At 41.2% G+C, this 22,027-nt stretch overlaps 2 protein-coding genes across 7 annotated transcripts; one reads left to right on the top strand and one right to left on the bottom strand.

The window, feature by feature from the left end:
* The first annotated feature begins 472 nt into the window (after nucleotides 1-472).
* On the top strand, nucleotides 473-12,127 carry TOMM20L (translocase of outer mitochondrial membrane 20 like). Its single transcript, XM_089522805.1, has 5 exons — nucleotides 473-1,019; nucleotides 4,890-4,933; nucleotides 8,338-8,419; nucleotides 11,017-11,159; nucleotides 11,991-12,127. The coding sequence occupies exons 1-5, from the start codon at nucleotides 893-895 to the stop codon at nucleotides 12,021-12,023; spliced, it is 429 nt and encodes a 142-aa protein (XP_089378931.1). The 5' UTR covers nucleotides 473-892; the 3' UTR covers nucleotides 12,024-12,127.
* Nucleotides 12,128-12,130: 3 nt separating this feature from the next.
* Nucleotides 12,131-21,083, bottom strand: LOC149315241 (mitochondrial import inner membrane translocase subunit Tim9-like). 6 transcript variants are annotated; one of them, XM_089522807.1, is made up of 5 exons: nucleotides 20,996-21,083; nucleotides 18,041-18,058; nucleotides 17,043-17,111; nucleotides 16,691-16,786; nucleotides 12,131-12,660 (listed from the first exon to the last, which is right to left on the bottom strand). In XM_089522807.1, exons 3-5 carry the CDS (start codon nucleotides 17,079-17,081, stop codon nucleotides 12,526-12,528), a joined length of 270 nt encoding a protein of 89 aa, XP_089378933.1. In that variant the 5' UTR covers nucleotides 17,082-17,111; nucleotides 18,041-18,058; nucleotides 20,996-21,083; the 3' UTR covers nucleotides 12,131-12,525. The 6 variants fall into 6 exon arrangements, with proteins under 6 accessions (XP_089378933.1, XP_089378932.1, XP_089378935.1 ...); XM_089522806.1 differs by lacking the exon at nucleotides 18,041-18,058; XM_089522809.1 differs by lacking the exon at nucleotides 18,041-18,058 and having other exon boundaries at nucleotides 17,043-17,106.
* Between the last annotated feature and the right edge of the window lie 944 nt (nucleotides 21,084-22,027).

Below are 22,027 nucleotides of genomic sequence, written 5' to 3'. Positions count from 1 at the left end.
TTGTGGCCCCAAAGCTCTTTGACAGAGAAGGCTCAATGTCTCACAAACACTACAGTTCCCAGGATTCCCCTAGCATTGAGCCAAGGGGCAGTTATAGTGGTCTCAAACTGGGTTATTTCTGCTGTGTGTTCTGGACCTAAGAAGCATGAATTTTAATTAATTGATTGATTTAGTGTATTTATACCCCGCTCTTCAGCCCTAACGGCTCTCAGAGCGGCTTACGGATAGTTATTCAGACCCTCAGCCTTATAATCTAAATCAACATTTAAGCCTTTTTAACTTTGGAGTTTATCACACTAGGGAAATCCTGCTGGAAAACGGGAGTTAAACAAGATTTAAATTAGAGAAAACCCGAAAAGGCCCAAAGTTTATCACATGGCGATGCTGTTAACACGAAATAGCGCAAGGTTAATCCGAATGCAAAGCGGAGAAAACCAGCAGCTTTTTTATTCTCGGAACAATCCGAAAGTAGAAAAAGCTTCCGTTTTCTCTGCTTTGCATTTGGATTAACTTTGCGTTATTTCACTTGGGCAGTCCCTAGTGTGATAAACTAAATAGTGTGATAAGCTAAATAAATAATACTAAATTTTCAAGTTTCATTTAAAGTTCGAATCTCATTTAGCTCCCGTTTTCCCCGCGGGATTCCTCTAGTGTGATAAACCCCTTTGGTTTGGTCACGTCCTCCGTTTCTCGTGAAACGCAAGCGCCTTGTCCTCCTTTTCAGTTAGGCCCTCTGGCCATACTGACCCCTTCTCAGTGTGCAAACACATGAGCTGTGCATGTGAGGAAAGGAGGGCTTTATCCTCGCTCTGTGGTGGCTGTGTATTTGTGTGGGAACAATTGCGGTTAAGACAAGCGCCTGAGGTTTGGGGAAAGTGGCCCGAGGGCGGCCATGTCTTTCCGGAAGGCTCTCTTTTGGCTCCTGGCAGGCGCCTGCGGCTTAGCCTTGCTGGGCTACTGCCTTTATTTCGACCGCAAACGGCGAGGCGCCCCTGACTTCAAGCGGAGGCTGAGGGAAAGTGAGTGGTGAAGATGGTTGTGGTTTCGCCTCAGGAGGCCTCAGGCTGCATCCGCACTGCAGAAATAATCCAGTTTGACACCGCTTTAACTGTGCTATGGGATTCTAGAAACCGTTGCTTCATGAGGCCTTGAGGAAAGCGCCTTTTTCCACTTCAAGATCATCCGCACTGCAGAAATAATCTAGTTTGACACTGCTTTAACTGCCCTGGCTCAAAGCTAGGGAATTCTGGGAACTGTAGTTTCATGAGACATTTAGCCTTCTCTGTCAGAAAGCTCTGATGCCACAATGAACTACAATCCCCAGGATTCCCTAGCGCTGAGCCAGGACAGTTAAAGCGGTCTCAATCAGGGTTATTCTGCAGTATGTTTTGGACCTTTAACTGTCATGGTTTAACGCTGTGGGTTCTGGGAATGGTCGCCTCAGGAGGCCATGAGTGAAGTGCACCTTTTCCCTCCTCAGTCTGCATCCACACTGCATAAAGAATCCAGTTTGACACCTCTTTAACTGCCATGGATCAGTACTATGGGATTCTGGGAATGGTCGCCTCAGGAGGCCGCAAGGAAAGTGGGCCTTCTATTTTTTTTCCCTTCAGGCTGCATCCACTGCAGTAATAATCCAGTTTGACACCACTTTAGCTGCCATGGCTCCATGCTGTGAAAATGGTAGTTTGTTGGGGCACCAGAGCTTTCTTTTTTCTTTGCTCTGGTGCCCCAAAAAACTCATACCACTGAGCCATAGCAGTTAAAGTGGGGTCAAACCAGATTACTCCTGCAGTGTGGACGCAGATTCAGGCACCAAAGTTGTGCCACAGCGCCTCTTCAGAGGTGTGACGTTGACAATAGAACAAAAAGACACAAGGGGACACAAACACACACACAGAAACACATACACACACACACAGTTTCACTTGCCCTCATGTTGTGTTGCCAGTTTTCAAAACAGCAAGAATTGCAGGCTCACAATTCATAGAAATAGCTGTTAAGAAGTTTATGGTCTGCCTACGTTTCAAATCAAAGTATTAGTTTCAGTTAAACATGTGTTTCTCGGTAAAATGAGTGGATTGTCTATAATTTCTTTTTAAATTCTTTTTTAAAATATATTTTTACTACTACTACTACTACTACTACTACTATATTTATTTATATCCCAGAGTTGGGACACAAAGCGGCTTACAAATTACAAATAGCCTTATTAAATCAATCAGTCTTTAAAACCATAATACAAATGCTCAGTACATAACACTCAGCTCTCCGTACATAATATTCAGACTTCAAAAAATTCACACACACACACACACAAACAAACAAAAAAAACCCCATACAAATCATTTCCTCTTTTCCCCCTCTGCAAGTATAATTTTATATCTTACACTCTCTTTCATTTCAACCAAATCTCTAAATTGATACAAACTCAAACAAACAAACAAAAAATCCACACAAAGAAACAAAAAGGAGATATAAATGACTTTCATCCCTCTCCTTTTCCTTTCCAGTTTAACTTTCATATTTTATAGTCTCCTTCATTTCAACCGAATCTCTAAATTAATACAAACTCAAACTAAAAAATAATATTCACAAACAAACCAAAAACGAAGACAAGTTATTTAATCTTCCCCTCTTTGCCAGTTTAACTTTAGATCTTTTATAATTTCTTTCAGTTCAACTGTATCTCTACATTAAATTATTTTTGAATTTTCCAATATCAATACATGATAGAGAAGCGGAGAACGAGGCAAGCGGGGAGAAAGAGAAATTGCAAAAGAGAGGAATGGAAAGAGTGACTTCCCATCTTCTTTTATAAACGTATGCTCCATTTATATCTCTCCTCCTCTTTATAGTCTACTTAATAAAGAAATTGTAGGTTTACCAAAAACATCTTATTTTCTACAAAAAGCTAATAAAGCGTTATTAATCCACCTGTATTACAATTAATCTCAGGTGAGTCTCTTAACAGACACTCTCTCTACCCACATTTCCCAAATACATCTCCCTACGAACAATGCCTCTTGTAATTTTCTTCCACTGCAACATACATACTAACCCACCTTATAGATTAAAGTCATTAAGCAACGTTCAAATACAGATATCTGGTTTATCATTCATAATTGACAGAATTATGGCTTTTTGAAGGACTCACACCCCAAAATACAGGACATTCTTTCTTTATTTTTTTTTGGCAAAAGGGAATCTTGTTAAGTGTATATAAAAGAATTACGTGATTTTTCCAAGATATTTCACAATATATATTCCCGATTTCCTTTGTGTGATAAACTCCTGTGATAAATTGAAGCAATCCCTTAATACACAATCATGCTTATTCCTAAATAGGTATGTGTGAGATGACAACCTCAGAGATTTCAGATCTCAAAAGGAAAACATCTGAAACATGAAGAAGGATAATTCAAACCAACTCACACAAGCAACATTTTTTTTGTACCAAAAAGCATTGCCTGCAAACCTTCCAAAATAAAATTTGGAAGACTGGCTTACCAGAGACCAGAGCTAGAAAATGGGTAGCTGAGGGTGGCCAGATGTCATAACTGCAAAGGAGAACAAGGCACGGAAAAGTGTAAGACGCTCAATAAGAATGTAGGATACTACAAAAGAAAAGCTAAAAACACTAATCTGAATATAAATTCATGCTTCTTAGTCATGCGTAAAATTGAGGACATTTTGGAATTCCTCCTGGACAGAAGGTTGAAATGTAGCACATGCCCTGGAAAAGCAGAGTGCAACCTGCCTTGAATCCCATTGTGGGAGAAAGGCAGGGTATAAATCCTTGAAATAAATATAACAAACAAATAGGACCCCTGGTCACGTCATAAAATGTGTTCACACGTATTCTCTTAAATAGCATTTTACTCTTAAGAACAGCTTCAGAAATAAAGTACTTGTTCTTTTTTGCACTGCTGGCTGGGGTCAGAGAAAAATGCAAAACCTGCTAATTTTGATGCAGTTACTAGTATTCAGATGAAAAAAAACTTTAATTGTTGAAGTAACTGCTGGAGTTTAAATTGCTCTTTGAGATGAAAGAACCTATAAATTAAAGAGCAGGACACTTTCCTTTGCAGCACAAGTCTTACCCTTTGAGTTGGGAAAGGGTGGCTCTGAGGTGGTTTCCAGACCCCCCCAGAATCCTCACATCTCCCCCTCAAAATTCAGGTCAAGGTCTCCATCTGCACTGCAGAAATAACACAGTTTGACATCGCTTTAACTGCCATGGCTCAGTGCTGTGGAATTCTGGGATTTGCAGCTGTGTGAGCTATTTAGCCTTCTCTCTCAGAGAGCTCTGGTATCACGACAGACGACAAATCCCAGGATTCCATAGCATTTAGAGATAGCAGTTAAAGCCATGTCAAATTATATTATTTCTTCACTGCAGATTGCAGCTAGAAACATTTTTTCCAGCCCCAAATGGTCAACTTGAAAAACTTGCACATACATGGGCATCTTTAAACACATGCTAAAGTTTAGTGACTAAGCACTACCTAGGCGCTCACCTGCTTTGAAGAAATGCCTGGATGTAATTTTATTTGCCGCCCACATTCCTTCCAATGGCAAGATCTGAAGGCTACTTTTAAAAAGTCATTAGTCACATTTATAGCTCCCTGGGGTCCCCCAAAGTAGGTAGTTGCTGTTGTTCTTGCTGTGTGCTGATCTGTTTCAAGGTGGTTATGATTCATAAAAATTGCATTTGGGTGGTCAAAGGATACCAGGAGTGGCAGTTACAGATGTCTTGTATTGCTTGTTATTAGTCTTTTACATTCAAAAGAATTCATAATTGGAAAACAAATGACCATGTGATCCAGCTTTAAAGTTTTCACAGTTCTGGAATTTTAAATGTAGAAACTTCCATGTTATTCTTACAGAAAGAAGAAAAGAGAATGAAAAGGCCAAAGAACGTGATACAAAGGTGAAATATCACTTTTATTTATTATTTTCATGTATAGCCCACCTTTCCTCCAGTGAACTCAAGACAGCATGCATGGCTCTGCTGTCTCTACTGCTTTATCTTCACAACAAACATGTGAAGGTGGTCAAGCGGAGATAAAATAGTTTCCTAAAGATTGCCTACTGAGACGTCAAAGGCTTTCACAGCCGGCATCCATAGTTTTTTCTGAGTTTTTGGACTATATGGCCATATTCTAGAAGAGTTTATTCCTGACGTTTCGCCAGCATCTGTGGCTGACATGTTAAGGGCCACATAGTCCGAAAAACTTACCAAAAACTATCACCTAATGAGTGAGTTTCATGGCTAGTAGGGACTTGAACCTGGATCTCCTAATTTCTGTCCAATATTTCAACCAGATGCACCACACTAGCTCTCTATCACTGGAAATTATACCACTTTCCCATTTAGGGTTGCCTGGTCCTGGGCTCTCTTCTCCAGTCCTCAGGGTGGAAGATCAGGGCAACAATGCTACTTCGCAAAGTATCTGGGTGTACATTTTCCTCATTTTATTAGTGCTTTTTGATTAGAATGGCATAATGTGTGCAATTGTGGTTACTGCTTAATGTATCATACTTAGTGGTATCACCAATCTTGTAATACCACAAGGGGTTGTTCCTTAAGCCTTGGTTTTGGCCCTGAAATCTTTGGGCCTGAGACCGTCCTGAACTGGAAACCCTATTTCAAGATGGTATATTAAATTTAAAATACAGCTTAATATTTGCAAGGATGTTATAGGGAAGGCATTATCTAACCTCTGAACAAATCTTGCCAAGAAAACCCCATAATAGGGTCTTAGGGTCGCCACAAGTTGGAAACAACTTGAAGGCACACAACAACAACAACAACAACAACAACAACATAACAGAAGACCAACTCTTATCTTAAGAAGTACAAATAATAATAATAATAATAATAATAATAGGCTTTCATCTTATTTATGTCTGTGACTCTCTTTCCTAGCCCCCCAAAACTAATAAGTTTAGGTTATAAATCTTAGGGTATAAGCATATTATAGAAGGTTACACATGAAGGCAGCAATCCTATACATGCTCAATTTGCAGTAATTCACATTCAGTTTAGCAAGACTTACTGTGGAATAGTGACGGATAAAAAGGACCTTGCTAAAGGGATAGCTCCTTAGCCTGGCAAAGATTCCTAGTTTTTTGTATGCCTTCAAGTCATTTCTGACTTACAGCAACCCTAAAGTGAGTCTTTCATGGGGTTTTCTTGGCAAGGGCCTCATTCCCACTACCTTTTAAACCAGATTGCAAATCGGTTTGAACCTGTTTAAATGACCCTGGTTCGCACTTGAACTGAATCGCTGAAGCAATTCAGAGAGGGGGGGCCATGTGATAGACCCCTTTAAGCCAATTCTTTTTGACGCTGATTTTTTCCATGTCTTTTTGGATAAATCAGTTCTGCACAAGTGTGAACCAGATGTGGATTGGAATTGATTTAAATTTGCCCTTTGGCCGGCTGAAGCGGATCCATTTCAAACTGATTCATTCATCAATGTGAACCACATGTGGGTGATTTCATTTTATTTTGCAGCAAGAAAATGCAATCGGGGCAAATGTAGTGTGAACTACGCTCCGCTGTCAAACCAATCCATTGATTCGGATCGCAAAGCAATTTATTTGTAAGTGGGAATATGGCCAAGATTTGTTCAGAGGGAGTTTGTCTCCTGAGGCTGAGAGCGTGTGACTTGACAAAAGTCACCCAGTGGGTTTCCATGGCCCAGTAGGGATTTGAGCCCAGGTCTCCAGAGTCGCAGTCCAACGCTGAAATCACTACACCATGCTGCCTCTGCAAAGAGTCCTATGGCACCTTAAATACTAACCAGTCGTACGCTCTTTCCAGACGGGCCCTTTGCAGCGTGTCCACGACGTGCTAGGGTTGCCTCGGGGCAGCGCATGCACACACCCTGCAACCCTAGCACGTTATGCATGTGCTGCATGCATCCCTTCTGCCGTCTATCTCATAGACATGGTCGATATCCAAACAAAATAACAAGCCAGTATCCACACAATTAAGCTACAAATAAGAGATCTGAAATAGTAATATTCAAAAAGTACTGAAATAAAACTTCATCCTCCCAGGATGCTCTGTCATTAACCTTAAAATGACCATTGCAGAACAAAAGCTGAGAACAAAGGATGGCTGGGTTATACCGGTAATTCATCAATAGGTTCCAGTTTTGTCTCCAGAGGAGAAATCTGAATAAAGGTTTCTTACCACATTTTCTGCAGTAATTGGCCTACTGTCTGAAATACTAGATAATACTTCATGCATCTAACTAGTCACTGACACATGATGCAGTCGAAGGCTTTCATGCCCTGCATCCATACTTTTTTGTGGGTTTTTCGGGCTACGTGGGACTGTTTCTGGACTCTCCACTCCATGCATCTGAAGAAGCAAGCTCAAGCCTACAAAAGCTCATGCTAGCAGTACCTTTCTTTCAGTTAGTCTCCAAGGTGCTACAAGATCCCTTTGCATAGTAAATAATTGGAAAATAGTAATATTTTACAACTATTTTGTAGTTGCACAGTAATATCAAGAAAGTGAACCCATCCTGTGGCTAGTGTAAAGGTTATTGAATTCTTGGTGAAACTTCTGAAATGATTCTTGTCCACATATCCAGATAATAAAGATGCCATTAATCTATCGCAAGCTGAGTGGATCTGAGCAAGTGTTCTATGTCATCTGTGCATACATGGGCATAATGTGGAGCCCTGTGACTGCCCACGGGAGTGACATTAATTTGAAGATACATTTTCTGCTTAAAGTTGAAGCAGTTGTGAATAAACTACAAGGCACAAGCGTTTGGCAGCTAGATGGTCTGCAACTTGGAATTATATTCCTAATGGCTGCTAACAAAAAGGATCTTGGTCAGATGTCAGATCCTGGGGGGTTTTCTGCACAGGTGCAGTTTTGCACATCTGTAAGAAATGCACCATTTCTTAACAATAGTTTCCCCTGCTACTAATGATATGGAGATTAGCTATAATTCTTCCACTCAGGATGAATGTCTTATTTAACTGAACAAACTGTCAGTTCTACCTTAGTCTATAATCCTGATTAGGCAGGGATGGGAACTGTATTCAGCTCCAAAGGCCATGTCAGAAATAGCACATTTTTTCTTACATGACGGTAGGTAGTTCTATAGATGCTCCAGTTTCAGGTAGAGTATTCTCAGAGACAGAAGCCTTGTTAAAAGCATTAGAGTTATTTACAAAACACGGTTATAGAAATACTTGCAGGATTAACATTTCTTTATATATATCAGAATTATTTTCTCATTAACACTCAGACTAATCAGTCAATGCATAATTTGTCTAAGACGAAAATGTTTATAATACCCTTAGTTTCGCAAGCTGAAAGATACTGCAAAGCTACAAGATTTCTTTCTGCAAGAGATACAGTTGGCAGAGCAATGGCTGGCAATAGGTAAGGAAAAGAGAAATCATAAGAGTGGTGGTAGAAACTATGTACATATGTATACATTTACACATATTAAATTGCTTGAAAATTATCCATTACTATTCATACACAGTCAGTATATTCATCACAGAGATGAGCTAGGTAATTATTTTGACAACTGCAATCATATTCCTATCTGTTTGTAGTCTTCTCTGTGAACATTATAGGTAGAACTGAAGTAAAGGATTTGCTTCTGCAAGTGAAAGAAGCTGCTATAATCTCTCTTCTGTGTGGTACTTCCCCTCAAGGACTGACAGTTAAAAATTAAAAAAAGCTAAAAATTTGGCTAAATATGGAATTGCCAAATCGCAACCCAGAGATCCACTTTGTTCTTTTAAAAAGGACACTGAAAAACAGGAGACAGCTCTCATCTTGCTAATAAGACAGCCTTGATTTCTGCCTCTCTCTGCTATTTCTAAACATAGCTTTGGAGCTGTAATTTTATATGAGGCTCAGGTTAACTTCATATTGCCAGGAAAGATCTGAAGAACAGAAAAATTAAATTTAATTAATATATTAATCTGTAAATTAGAAAATCTGTTGGGGTAGTCTGGAGATAGTTCAGGATCTATGTTTATATCTGCCAAATTAAGGGGAGAAAAACCAAGATCAGATTTCTAGGTAAAAGAATCTACTGCCTTGGTCCTGGTACTGATCAGGAATTTCCGGGATGACTGTGTGCTCAAAGATACAGCCTGCCTGCATCGCTGTCTTCTCCCTTGGTTTGCTTGATGGGCTTTAAAGTGCAAGGTAAAAAATGAAGTAGATCTTGCAATTTGAAGCATAGCCACCCATAAACAGCCATCTCTCCATATCCACAGATTCTTCTTTATCCACCGATTCAAGCACCCATGGATTCAAGCATTTAAAGTATTTTAAAAATATATAAATTCCAAAAAGCAAACTGATTTTACCATGTCATACAAGGACACTATTTTACTATGCCATTGTATTTAATGGGACTTGAGTAGCCACAGATTTTGGTGTCCACAAGAGTGTCCTGGAACCAAACTCAGCAGATACCAAGGCCCACTGTACTAGATTATTGTTTCCTGTATCTTGCAATAATTGTCTGAAATTATAGGAAGAATTTAGCAGACTCAGTAATGTTCTAAAAACTAGTATCTACATTATCTAGTTAAGAGGAGATAGTTTCAGAAGTTCATAAGCTTGTTTTATTATTAACTGCTGCCAAGTTAATTTGGACTTGTGGTGATCTGATGAATGAGAGACCTTCAAGTCATCCTTGCCAAGCCATGAAAATGCAACATTTGTTTTTCTACAATGTTTCCAAGACCTTAACAGTATGGCTTAGCACTTTACTAAAACCAGTGGAGACTTTTTTTATATATGCCTTTTGAAAATAATGTTGAATATACAGTATTAACCAATCATTGCTCATCTCTCAAGCATCCCCGTTTTCAAAATATTTGGATATTTTGAGAATGATTGGGATGACAGAGAGAAAGGAGTGAGGAGCAAAAGCACTGATTGAAATGAGGCAGACATGCTCAAGTACTAGGGTGCATGCTTTGCATACACCAAGTCCTAGATTCAGTTCCCAGGCACTGAAAAACCTTGCATGTCAGGATTGGGGAAAATGTCTGTGTGGGCCTTTGCCAGTATAGCTGGATCAAGACCCAGATTTAGCATAAGGCAGTTTACATTTAGTCATGAGAGAAAACTGTGTGCATTTGAGTGAGTGTTGTACCAAATCTTTTTTTCCTCATACATTCCTACAACAGTGGTACAAGCTCAGTGCCATGTTCCACAAGAAGGCTTAGAGGTTTTATTGAATAATGTTTTGAATCCCCCTCTGCCCTGAAACAGGCTCTGCCAGACAATAGTTCACCCTAAGGTGAGTGTCATCATTCAACATCCATTAACCAGTAAGCTTTTTATAGTAAAAGAATTAACAGTATTTGTATCCGTTATGCTTTAGATTAAATCAGTTCAAACAATCAGGCTTTATTTTGATATGAAGTAGGAAAATAGCTATGAATATGAACCACAGAAGGCTTCAGTTAATAATGTACACCTACCTTCTAATAGCACTGTAAGGAGTATCTAGGAAACCTGAAATTATATATTCAATGCTGAGTAAGACGTATGGATACTTTGCCTGAATTGTCTCTCTTAGAAGTAGTAGCATTGTGGTACTGACTACTATGTATATAGAGTAGGGACTCCTTTGATACATGCTGTGCTTAAGCCAGCTTTTCTCACACAAATGCTTTCCAAATATGTTGAATTGCAACTCTGATCAGAAAGGGCATCTGGAAGGTACCAGGTTGAAGGGTCAGTTAAACTTTTAAAACCTGAAGCAGCAAGATAGGACATAATGGCTGCCTTTTTCTCCCACTGGATCCTTTGCCCAGTCTTTTCTCTCACTTATGAGAACAAGCAGAAATATGCCCACAGTAGGTGAAGAGAGCAAGATGTAGGGCAGCAACATCTGATACTGAGACAGTGCTACAGATACTGACTGAGGTTGGAATGTAAATGTCTTCTGCAGTTCTAAAGATCATGTAGACCCAAGACTCAGGAAAATAAATTAATTACAGGTGAGCACACGAAGAGCACTGAACACCTTGCCAATGCCATTTCAGTGTGTACACATCCAAACCAACTACTGAAAGTCCTCGAACAGACTCTGCCACCCCACGTATTTGAGATGCTTCTGCATACCATTCCATATGCAGTGGAGGTAGGTACATTTTAAAGTTTTCAAGCTCAAACAAATGATGCATCACTTGATAATTCACCAGCATGTTCCAATGCGGAGGAAAACTTTTACTTCATGATTCATGCATGAAGTACAAAGTAAAATTTCCAAACACTGCAGAGTCAGGAGTTGTTTAATTATATAGCTCAGACTCCTGAAGGCAAACTGGCAATTTAGTACTCAGGTTTTCACAAAAGAGGCAAATGTAGTAGGAATATTCCTCCCCAGAAGCAAGGTCTTGGCTCGGTTCCTGGAAGGCAGGAATCTATAGCAATATCTGAACGATATTAATTGAACAGTAATGAAAGTGTGCAAGACTATTGCTTTACAGCCCTGTACACATGAGCTAGTACTGAACGAGCTTGAACAGAATTTTGTCAAGTGATATTACATTCAATTTCACTTCTTTCTATTACTATTTTATTCTCACGTGGTGTTTGCAGTGCCCCCTTTCAGGGTACCCTGCAGGTCCATACCTGCTTTGGTTCAGCATTGCTGTAGCATCAGATTCTCCTAAACTATTCATTAGGTCTGCATGAGCAATACTTTAAAGAGTGTGGTGTATGCTGAATTGAAGGCCAGCCCTGCTTCTGTTTAGATAGACTATTTAAACTAGTTTATTGCATGCGGGTGTTTTTCTCCCCTAAGTTGAAAGAGAAGATACAAATATGCTTGGTCCACAAGACATTAAGAGAAGTCACCTGTGGAGATAAGTCTTTCTTTACAGAAGCCAGTACATTGTATAAAAAACAGAACTCAGAAGATTCAATGTATTTGTATCCTTCACCTGTCAATTCTTTCTCTCCCTGCTAGAGGCTTGAGACGGCATTGAATGAACAGGATTAGAAATGAGAGAACACAGCATCACGCAAAGGGCTGCTCTAAAGGCAGGACCTTATGACAGTCTATGAGCCTTCATTTCAAAATACTTTCAATAAAGACAGTAATTTCCATTTATTTACTTTGATTAATAAAAAATAAAGTTTGTTTTAGACAATTGTGGATATAATTTTTGAACAAACCATTTGTGTTTTAAAACAGTCACTGCATGAGAAACAGCAGAAAAATAAAAGTGTTTGCTTTCTCCCATCTCTAACCTAGTAACTGGCAGAGCCAGTTTGTAGGCCTCCAGAAAAGGCAGCAACAACATTATTCCACTGCACAGTAAAAGGTGATCTTGGAACAGATTCCATTAGTTCCACAGCTGATGGTTTCCACACTTTGTGGTACTCTGACACGTTCTGTTCCGAGTTGGTGGATGTTTCCACTACAGCAGTGGAGACTGGCACACCCCTTGGTGCAATGCAATCACTGTTGGCACTCTTTCATATAGACAAGCCCCTGCCTTCTAGCGAGGCTGGCTAAGAAGTCCTGCTTTGGCTGCAAGTGCTTCATTCTGTTGAATATGGTACTCTTGAAACCTCATAGATATCCTCTGGGTCATTTTTAAATACTTCTGTAAGCAGTGTTCCGAACATGTCATCTGTATCAAGAAAGAGACAGGAGGGCATTGGTAGTCGCTCAGATTTTTAAAACATATTTTAATATTGTAAAATGGCTATCCATCTTTGTTATTAACTTTTAAAAATTGCATACTGCCCATCATAAACTTTTTCCCCAGCACGGTTCATAGTAAAATTTTAAAATGTATTGATACCTACAATGGAGGATTTGAGAAACGAATCTTACTTGAATCTCTAAGTTTAATTGTAATTTAATTACAAATGTTTATTGTAATTACAAAGAGATGAGAAAGTAATCTCAATCCATTCTGACCAGAATTTCTGCAATTCAGACCTCCAAGAACCACTTGGATGAAGGAAGAGAAGGCCTGCTTATCAAATTTGCAAATGCCGCCAAATTAGGAGGAGTAGTTAATACCCCAAGACAGGATCAAAATTCAAGAAATTCAGAACAGATTAGAAAGCTGGGCCAAAGCTAACAAAATGAAATTCAACACAGAGAAATGTAAGGTACTGCACTTAGGGCAGAAAAATGAGATGCAATGAAATGACTGAATGAAACCACGTGTGAAAGGGATCTAGGAATCTTAGTAGGCCACAAGTAGAACATGAGTCCACAGTGTGATGCAGCAGCTAAAAAGGCCAATGCTATTTTAGGCTGCATCAATAGAAATATAGTGTTTAGATCAAGGGAAATAATAGTACCACTATATTCTGCTTTGGTCAGGCCTCATCTGAAATACTGTGTCAAGTTCTGGGCACCACGATTCAAAGAGGATGTTGACAAATTGGAGTGTGTCCAGAGGAGGGTGACCAAAATGGTGAAGGATCTGGAAACCATGCCCTATGAGGAGATACTAAGGGAGCTGGGTATGTTTAGCCTGGAAAAGAGATGGTTAAGGGGTGATATGTTTAAGTATTTAAAGGGGTGTCAACGAGCAAGCTTGTTTTCTACTGCTCCAGAGACGGGAACACGGAACAATGGATGTGTGATGGAGTCTCCCTCCTTGGAGGTCTTTAAACAGAGGCTGGATGGCCATCTGTCAGGGTTGCTTTGATTGTGAGTTCCTGCATGGCAGAGGGTTGGACTGGATGGCTCTTGGGGTCTCTTCCAATTCTATGATTCTGTGAATCCACAGATCTGAGCTTGTGACATGATTCACAAAACAAAATTTGCTAGAAATGTGCACAATGAAAAATGCACACAAATCTGTTAGTAGGAGAAAAAAGGATATTTCCAAAAATGCACGGAATTAACAATGTAAACATTTCAAAAACAATATTAAAATACTGTATGTCTCAAAATTTAATTTGGAATGAGCTTTAAGGTTGAGATCAGAGAATATTGATGAGCCCAGATTTTCACATGCAGTTTTCGTCAGGCTTCACCTTTACTTGCTAGGGAGACACTATTTTAAGATTACATCAACTTGTTTTAAAATGAGAGAAACCCCATTATGGAACAATAAATGAACAATTTTTTTACTCTACTGTTTTAAAATTCTGGCATTCCTTCCAGCATCATATCCCCTTTTATACCATTATCAACAGTCATTATTCTAAAGATTTTGGTAAAATTTTTTTTAAAAAGCCATTCTTTCCTGTATGGCATTTATGGAAACATTAAATAAATACATTTACATAATGCAAGATGTCCGTCCAACCTCCATCCTGTTCACCTTCTGTAGGCTCTTAACAATCCTTTACTCTCCACTTATGAATCACTGCTCTTATGTCTATCAGCTTCTAATCTAATACAATTTGGCCAAGTCCAGCATTATATACATCCCATCAACTAAAAAAGCTCTGTGTTAATTAAGCATAGCTGATATATAAAATAGGCTACAAAAGTAGTCACTACAAGTGTACATGAAAAATGTGATGCCTGCATCCTCCCTATATACATAACAGAGAGCGAGAAATGGTTGTTGCTCCCCATTGTGTGCACAGCTGGAATACTTGGTTTTGTTGCTGCACAATATGTGAACTGGCTATTACTATGAGGACATTTTTGCTGCAGCTGAGAGCAAAAGAGAGACACATTAAATAACATATTTAGAAGATCTTAGATCTCTACAGTCCTTGCATCAAGGAAAGAGAATTTATGGCAAAGGAACTGTTTAATCTGGGACAACAGGACACCAGCAGGTTTAGAATCATAGAATTATAGAATCATAGAGTTGGAAGAGACTGCACGGGCCATCCAGTCCAACCCCCTGCCATGCAGGAAATCCAGATCAAAGCATCCCCGACAGATGGCCATCCAGCCTCCGTTTGAAGACCTCCAAGGAAGGAGACTCCACTACACTCCGGGGGAGTTTGTTCCACTGTCGAACAGCCCTTACTGTCAGGAAGTTCTTCCTAATGTTGAGGTGGAATCTCTTTTCCTGTAGCTTGCATCCATTGTTCCGGGTCCTGTTCTCTGCAGCAGCAGAAAACAAGCTTGCTCTCTCAATATGACATCCTTTCAAATATTTAATCAGGGCTATAATATCACCTCTTAACCTTCTCTTCTCCAGGCTAAACATCCCCAGCTCCCTGAGTCGTTCCTCATAGGGCATGGTTTCCAGACCCTTCACCATTTTAGTCGCCCTCCTCTGGACACGCTCGTTTCTCAATGTCCTTTTTGAATTGTGGCGCCCAGAACTGGACACAATATTCCAGGTGGGGCCTGACCAGAGCAGAATACAGTGGCACTATTACTTCTCTTGATCTAGACACTATACTTTTATTGATGCAGCCTAAAATTGCATTGGCCTTTTTAGCTGCCGCATCGCACTGTTGACTCATGTTCAACTTGTGGTCTACTTGGACTCCCAGATCCCTTTCACATGTAGTTTCATTCAGCCAGGTATCCCCCATCCTATATCTATGCATTTCATTTTTCTGCCCTAAGTGCAGTACCTTACATTTCTCTGTGTTGAATTTCATTTTGTTAGCTTTGGCCCAGCTTTCTAGTCTATTCAGATCATATTGAATTTTGATCCTGTCCTCTGGAGTATTAACTATTCCTCCTAATTTGGTGTCATCTGCAAATTTGATCAGTATTCTCCCAATTCTGTCATCCAGGTCATTGATAAAGATGTTGAATAGCACTGGGCCCAGGACAGAGCCCTGTGGGACCCCACTGGTCACTTCCCTCCAGGATGAAAAGGAGCCATTGTTGAGCACCCTTTGGGTTCGGCCGGTCATCCAATTACAGATCCATTTAACAGTTTCTTTGTCTAGCCCACATTTTATAAGCTTGTTTGCAAGAATGTCATGGGAAACCTTGTCAAAGGCCTTACGGAAATCAAGATATACTGTATCCACAGCATTCCCTTCATCTACCAAGCTGGTAATTTTATCAAAGAAAGAGATTAGGTTTGTCTGGCATGACTTGTTTCTCTGAAACCCATGTTGACTTTTTGTGATTATGGCATTGCCTTCTAGATGTTCACAGACTCTTTGTTTAATGATCTGCTCCAGAATCTTTCCTGGGATTGATGTCAGATTAACTGGACGATAATTGTTGGGATCTTCTTTTTTTCCCTTTTTGAAGATGGGGACAACGTTTGCCCTCTGCCAGTTTGCTGGGATTTCTCCTGTTTTCCAGGAGTTTTCAAATATGATTGCCAATGGCTCCGATATTACATTTGTCAGTTCTTTTAGTACCCTTGGATGTAGTTCATCTGGTCCTGGTTTATATGGCTTTAGAAAATAATTTGCCAATTCCTGGGAGGTGAACTCTACCAAAAGATGAAATCCAGTCCTGTGTGAATAGATGATGGCAGCTCAGGCAGCAGAATTCTGCACCACTTGTGAGAGCTTCTTTAGTCCAACATTTTTGTCCTCCCATATGACTGGACACTATTTGAAAGAGAAAGTTGGACTAGACAGGCCTTTGGTCTTATTCTGGAGTTTCGTTTTTATAACTACGCAGACTGAAAAGTTGCATAATTCTTTTTGTACTGGTTGGATTTTAACTGTCTTTCTTCATTAAACATAGCATTCCGATGTACACCGAAGCTCCAACAGAAACAAATTCAAAGCTTATAAGCTGCAACTTACCTCTTCTGACTTGACTTCTCGGCTAGTGAAATCTTTCACGCAGTCCAGGAAGCAGGTTTCTGTCAGTTTGTTGTATGTCCCAAGAAATTCCTTGAACTGTAAATAAATCAAATAGATCTTCAGAACTGGGTAGATCCTTACTTCACAGAAGACTGGCCACAAAAGGATGCATGAGGACACAGAAAAGGTAACATCTATTGAAGTGAAGGGCACTCATACAGCACATTAAAAATATGTCTAATGCTAAAAACAATATTTGCTGAGAGTACCAAACTGTCAAATTCTTACTTAATACAAACATTTTAAAAGCATCCTCTTGGTTCTAAGTTGAGAGAAACAGTACCATATTTACCTGCTTGATCTGATCAGATTCCGATATTTGCCCAGCCATAATTTAATGCTCAGCCAGCCGCCACCTAAACTGAACACAAAATATTTAGGTCAATGTTTACTCCGTAACATTTATGACTGATATACAAACACTGCAGCCAAAGGCTACATCCAGAACAGACCCACCAAGGTAATTGTTTGCGTGTGTGCGTTCATGTCACCTGTCGACTTATGGTGACCCCGTGACTTTCATAGTGTTTTCTTAGGCAAGGAATACTCAGAGGTGGTTTGGCCAGTTCCTTCCTCTGCAATGTAGCCTATATCACCTAGTAGGTAGTCTCCTATCCAAGTACTAACTAGGGCTGACCCTGCCCAGCTTCCAAGATCAGACAGGATCAGTCAATACTTGTGTAAATCCCATTGATTCAATGTACCTTTTCTGGTTGGAACTACCAATTGGGTATAGGTATAAATCTTTATTTATAAATGTATATTCCTGTAATAAATCAAAGGAGAGAGGGGCACAATGAAAAGGACCTTTGCTAACTCTGATATTGCATACCTGGGAAGCATTGTATTTATGGGAAAGTTCTGCAAAGCCTTTAATTTATATATTGTTTTTGAACCAGCTATGCTGAATGCAGGTCCTTAACGGGATTGGGCATGCTAATACTAATATAAAATCAAGTCAAAATATTTGTTTTGATCTGTTCGTATAAAAACAAATGACACAATGCACTTTTTGGGCCCTAAAATTTAGGGAGATAATTTTTAGCTTTTAGACTTAAGTGCACTATACAATGTGACAATGGCAAGACAATTTGACAGTGAGCCCTTATCCCATTTTGGGTCCCCTAATAAACATCAGACTTGGAACAATTACCAAGGAAAGTTAAAGAAGAAAGTTCAAATGCAGGCTTACTGCTGAAGATAAAGAAAACAAAAATAATTACCAAGAGGGATCAACATAAATTCAACTTAGATAATGAAGAAATCAAAATAGTTAAAAGTTTCTTGTACCTTGGATCAAACAGTGACCTGAATGGAGAATCCAGTCAAGAAATCAGAAGAAGATTAGGAATGAGAAGGGCAGCTATGAAAGAACTAGACAAAATCATAAAGCGTACAGATATACAACTGAGCACAAAAGTTTGAATTTTCACCATATGCAGACGTAAGAGTTGGACAGTGAAGAAAGCGGATAAAAAGAAAATGGACTGCCTTTCAGATGTGGTGCTGGAGAAGGATGCTGAGAAGGCCATGGACAGCCAAAAAGACAAACAAATGGGTCCTTGAACAGATGAAGCCTTAAATCTCCCTGGAAGCCAAGGTGATCAAACTAAGGCTGTCGTACTTTGATAGTAACAGAACACCTGGTATATAATAGTGCTCTATACAAATAACATTACCATCTATTCTATACACACAGAAAGGATGAATACAGTGCCCAGTATACTCTTGTCTTGGGTCTTACTGGAGAAGGAGAAATCTCCCAATAAGGGAATGGAACTAAATGTCCTCCTTGGATAAGAGCTGTATGCATCACTGTTTATTTTATGTAACATGTATTATTATGTCTTAATCATAAGAATGTTTCATCGCACACACTTGTAGTTTATGATTATTCAATTCGCTGGAGTTAGGAGTGAAGAATTCTAGTGAACGTGGAAAAAAACTGCAAATAAAAAAATGCTACTCTTTTTACCTGAGAGAACACCTCTCTAGGAATCTCCAGGTCCTCCATTGCAACTCTATGGTCAACATCTGCCAGAAATTGACCACAGAATAATGCTGGAGGGCCTACAAATGCCTAGGAACATCTAGCACAACTCTATGGCCAACTTCTGACAGAGCTGCACTGGAGGACCTAGAGTATGGTCCCCAAACTGCCCTTTAAGGGATTCTGGACTTCAGCTCCCAGAATCCCAGACTACTGGCCCACATGGCTGAGGCTTCTAGGAGCTGAAGTCCAAAATCTCTTAAATGGCACATTGTGGGGACCACTGACCTAGAGATACCTAGAGAGAAGATATTAATAAAAACCTCAATTAATCAAAGCTGCAAAAGTCTAAGCCACAAATGAGGAGGACCAAGTGGAAATGATTTTTCCAATACTTTTTGTTTATCATTACAACACTCCTGTGATGAAAATTACGCTGAGAAGCTGTGCTTGCCTAATGCTGGGTTTTAACCTGACTTATAATGTGCATTTGGACAGAAGGAATGGGTGTACAGTATATTTGTATATAGACCACCGTTATGCCAGGTGGTGTGTTTCCATCAGTATTATTGTCAGGTTGCCTTCTTGTTCTGGGCTGCTGTACTTTGGCCACATCACGAGAAGGCATGGCTCACTAGAAAAGAAAATCATGTTAGGAAAGGTGGAGGCTAGCAGAAAGAGAGGAAGACCACACACTAGATGGATAGAGTCAGTTAGGGAGGTCAAGGGCCTCAATTTGCAGGACCTGAGCAGAACAGTGAAGGACATTGGGCTTGGTTGACTCGAGGTCATCATGAATCCTTGTAATCCAATCCCATCTTCTGGGGCGAAATGCTGGAAAGCAGCAAGGAACGCGAAAACACAGCAGCAAAGCTCCCCCCCCCCCCCCGGATTTCTTCCTAGCTCTCCCTCCATTCATCCTAGAGTTGCCACCTTTTTTCAGCCTCTGACTCCTATACTCTTGAGGGCAACTTGACCAGAGGTAACCAGGCCTCCTCCTTTTCCCTACATTCCCAGCCTTCTGGGAGGAATTTCAAAATGTCCTTCGTTTTGAGCATGACTAAGATGCATGGATTTATATTTATATGAGTGCTTTCAGCTTTGATTTGGTGATGCCCTCCATTTTTGTCTCAAACGTCTTACATTTAGCAGTGCCTTATCCTCCTTTGCGGTTATCACATCTGGTCACCCTGAGCCTGACATGCAGCCACTCTAGCAGGCAAAGCGTTTTCCCCTCCCTACGACATTTTCTCTTCCATTAAGAAAATACCACTCACTAAATGTGGCTGGGACAGGCTGCTCTTAGGAGCGTAGTGGTTTGGGTGCTGGGCTATGAGCCCAAGGCTTTCATGGCCGGCATCCATAGTTTTTTGTGGGTTTTTCGGGCTATCTGGCCACGTTCTAGCAGAGTTTCTTTCTGACGATTCTTCCTCTGAGGCTGAGAGAGTGTGACCATTTGCCCAAGGCCACCCAGTGAAGCAGACTGAAGTCTAGGAAAGCTTACGCTGCCAACTGCTCCAAGATCTCTCTTGAAAGCCTTTGCCTTCATATTGATTATCATTATTATTTAACAACAATAACACAAAGCTCTCACAGACAAATATCGTTTTCAAACCAAATGTGTTGCTGTGCCTCCAAGCCGTTCCTGACTTAAGCAAGTTTCTTCAGAGGAGGTTTGCCACTGCTTTCCCCTGAGGCTGAGAGAGTGTGACCCTGTAAAGAGACACCCACTTTTCCCTCCTCAACATCAGGAAGAACTTCCTGACAGTCAGGGCTGTTCGAGAGTGGAACACACTCCTTCCTCGGAGATTGTGGGGGAGTCTCCTTCCTTGGAGCTGGATGGCCATCTGTCAATGGGATGCTTTGATAGAGAGTTCCTGCATGGCAGAAGAAGGGGGCTGGACTGGACCAGGGCCCCTTTTGGGGTGTCTCCAAACCCTATGATCCCTCCTTCCCCAACCCACCCTCCTCCTCTTGGCCTGTGCTTATGACAAGCGGCAGCAGCAGCAGCAGCGGCCCCTCCGCCTGGCTCCCCTCGGAGCACCCAGCCTTCCTCCTCGCATACCTCTCGAGGGCTGAAGCCGCAGCGTAACCTTCCATTGACCGCATGGGGCGGGTGCAGCACTATAAAGCGTCCCCCTCACTTCAGTCAAACTTCCCCACTCCCAACCTCCCCACCCCAGAACTCTTGGGCCTTTCCCCCTTTTACTCAACGATGGTAAACTGGGGATGTCGCCAATGGCCTCGTTACATACTTGTACAGACGGAACGGAAAAGCGCCGGGCCGTTCGTGGAGAGGCCTTGTTTGAACCCGGGTGGCTGTCGGTAAGGAACACAGCGGGCGGGAAGAGCTTGAGGCGCATGCGCGTGGAGCTCTGATTGGCATTGGGGAAGTGATGTCAGCTGCTCACGCGCGTAGGACAGGCGCTAACATTGAAGTCCGGCGCGGGGACATGCTGTGAGCCGCGCATGCGCGTATAACTCCGGCGCTCTCGCTGGAGGATGTGAAATGAATCTCGCATGCGCACAAAACCCAGGAACTCTGGGAGACGTGAAGTGAATCACGCATGCGCATAGAACTCAGGCGTTGTGAGGGAACGAGCTATATGAGCCGCGCATGCGTGTAGAACTCTGGCGCTTTGACTTGGAGACGTGAAACTTCGCGTGCGGTTAGAACTCCGGCGCTCTGATTGGCGATTTAGAAGAGAATCGCACATGCGCGTAGAACTCCGGCGTTCTGACGGGGGGGGGGGAGAACGTGAAGTGAACCGCGCATGCGCATAGAATTCCGGCTCTGTGACTTGGATGTAAAGTGACTCGGAGCCGCGCGTGCGCACTCTGCCCTCAGCCTGCGGAAGGGGCTGTGCCGAATTGACCGGTTGGGAAGCGGCGGGAGAGCAGTCTGTGGGGTGCGGCTGTTGCCATGGCAACGGGTGTTGCTGCTGGTTAGACTTCTGGTGAGGAGAGGGATCTCTCTGTCTCTCTCTCCATGGGCATCATGTGTATGATGGGAAGAGGTGTAAAATGCATCTGAGGAAGTAGATTTAAGGCTGCATCCACACTGGAGAAATAATTGGATACTGCTTTAAGTGCCTTGGCTGAATGCTATGGAATTCTGGGAATTGTAGTTTGTTGTGGGCCCCAAGTGGAGCAGAGCTTCGTTCGGGGCGCCACAACAAACTACAACTCCCAGAATTCCATAGCATTCAGCCAAGGCACTTAAAGCGATGTCAAAACGGATGACACTAAAGTCTCAGTGTCAAATTGCCTTGCATGGCAACCATGAA

This window comes from Sceloporus occidentalis, unplaced genomic scaffold (genome assembly GCF_023333645.1).
Source record: "Sceloporus occidentalis isolate IW3139 unplaced genomic scaffold, rSceOcc1.0.p SCAF_4, whole genome shotgun sequence".
NCBI lineage: Eukaryota > Metazoa > Chordata > Lepidosauria > Squamata > Phrynosomatidae > Sceloporus > Sceloporus occidentalis.
The sequence above is the reverse complement of the archived record's forward strand: the minus strand, read 5'-3'. Positions and strand labels throughout refer to the sequence as shown.

Bases quoted from the DNA above. Each gene is read 5' to 3' on its own strand.
- LOC149315241 (XM_089522807.1), bottom strand. From the start codon at position 17,081: ATGGCTGGGCAAATATCGGAATCTGATCAGATCAAGCAG. The intron at 16,787-17,042 runs GTAAATATGGTA...ATTTATTTACAG, and splicing joins AATCTGATCAGATCAAGCAG to TTCAAGGAATTTCTTGGGAC. The intron at 12,661-16,690 runs GTAAGTTGCAGC...TTCTTGATACAG, and splicing joins GAGAAGTCAAGTCAGAAGAG to ATGACATGTTCGGAACACTG.
- TOMM20L (XM_089522805.1), top strand. From the start codon at position 893: ATGTCTTTCCGGAAGGCTCTCTTTTGGCTCCTGGCAGGCGCCTGCGGC. The intron at 1,020-4,889 runs GTGAGTGGTGAA...TTATTCTTACAG, and splicing joins CAAGCGGAGGCTGAGGGAAA to AAAGAAGAAAAGAGAATGAA. The intron at 8,420-11,016 runs GTAAGGAAAAGA...AATTAATTACAG, and splicing joins AGAGCAATGGCTGGCAATAG to GTGAGCACACGAAGAGCACT.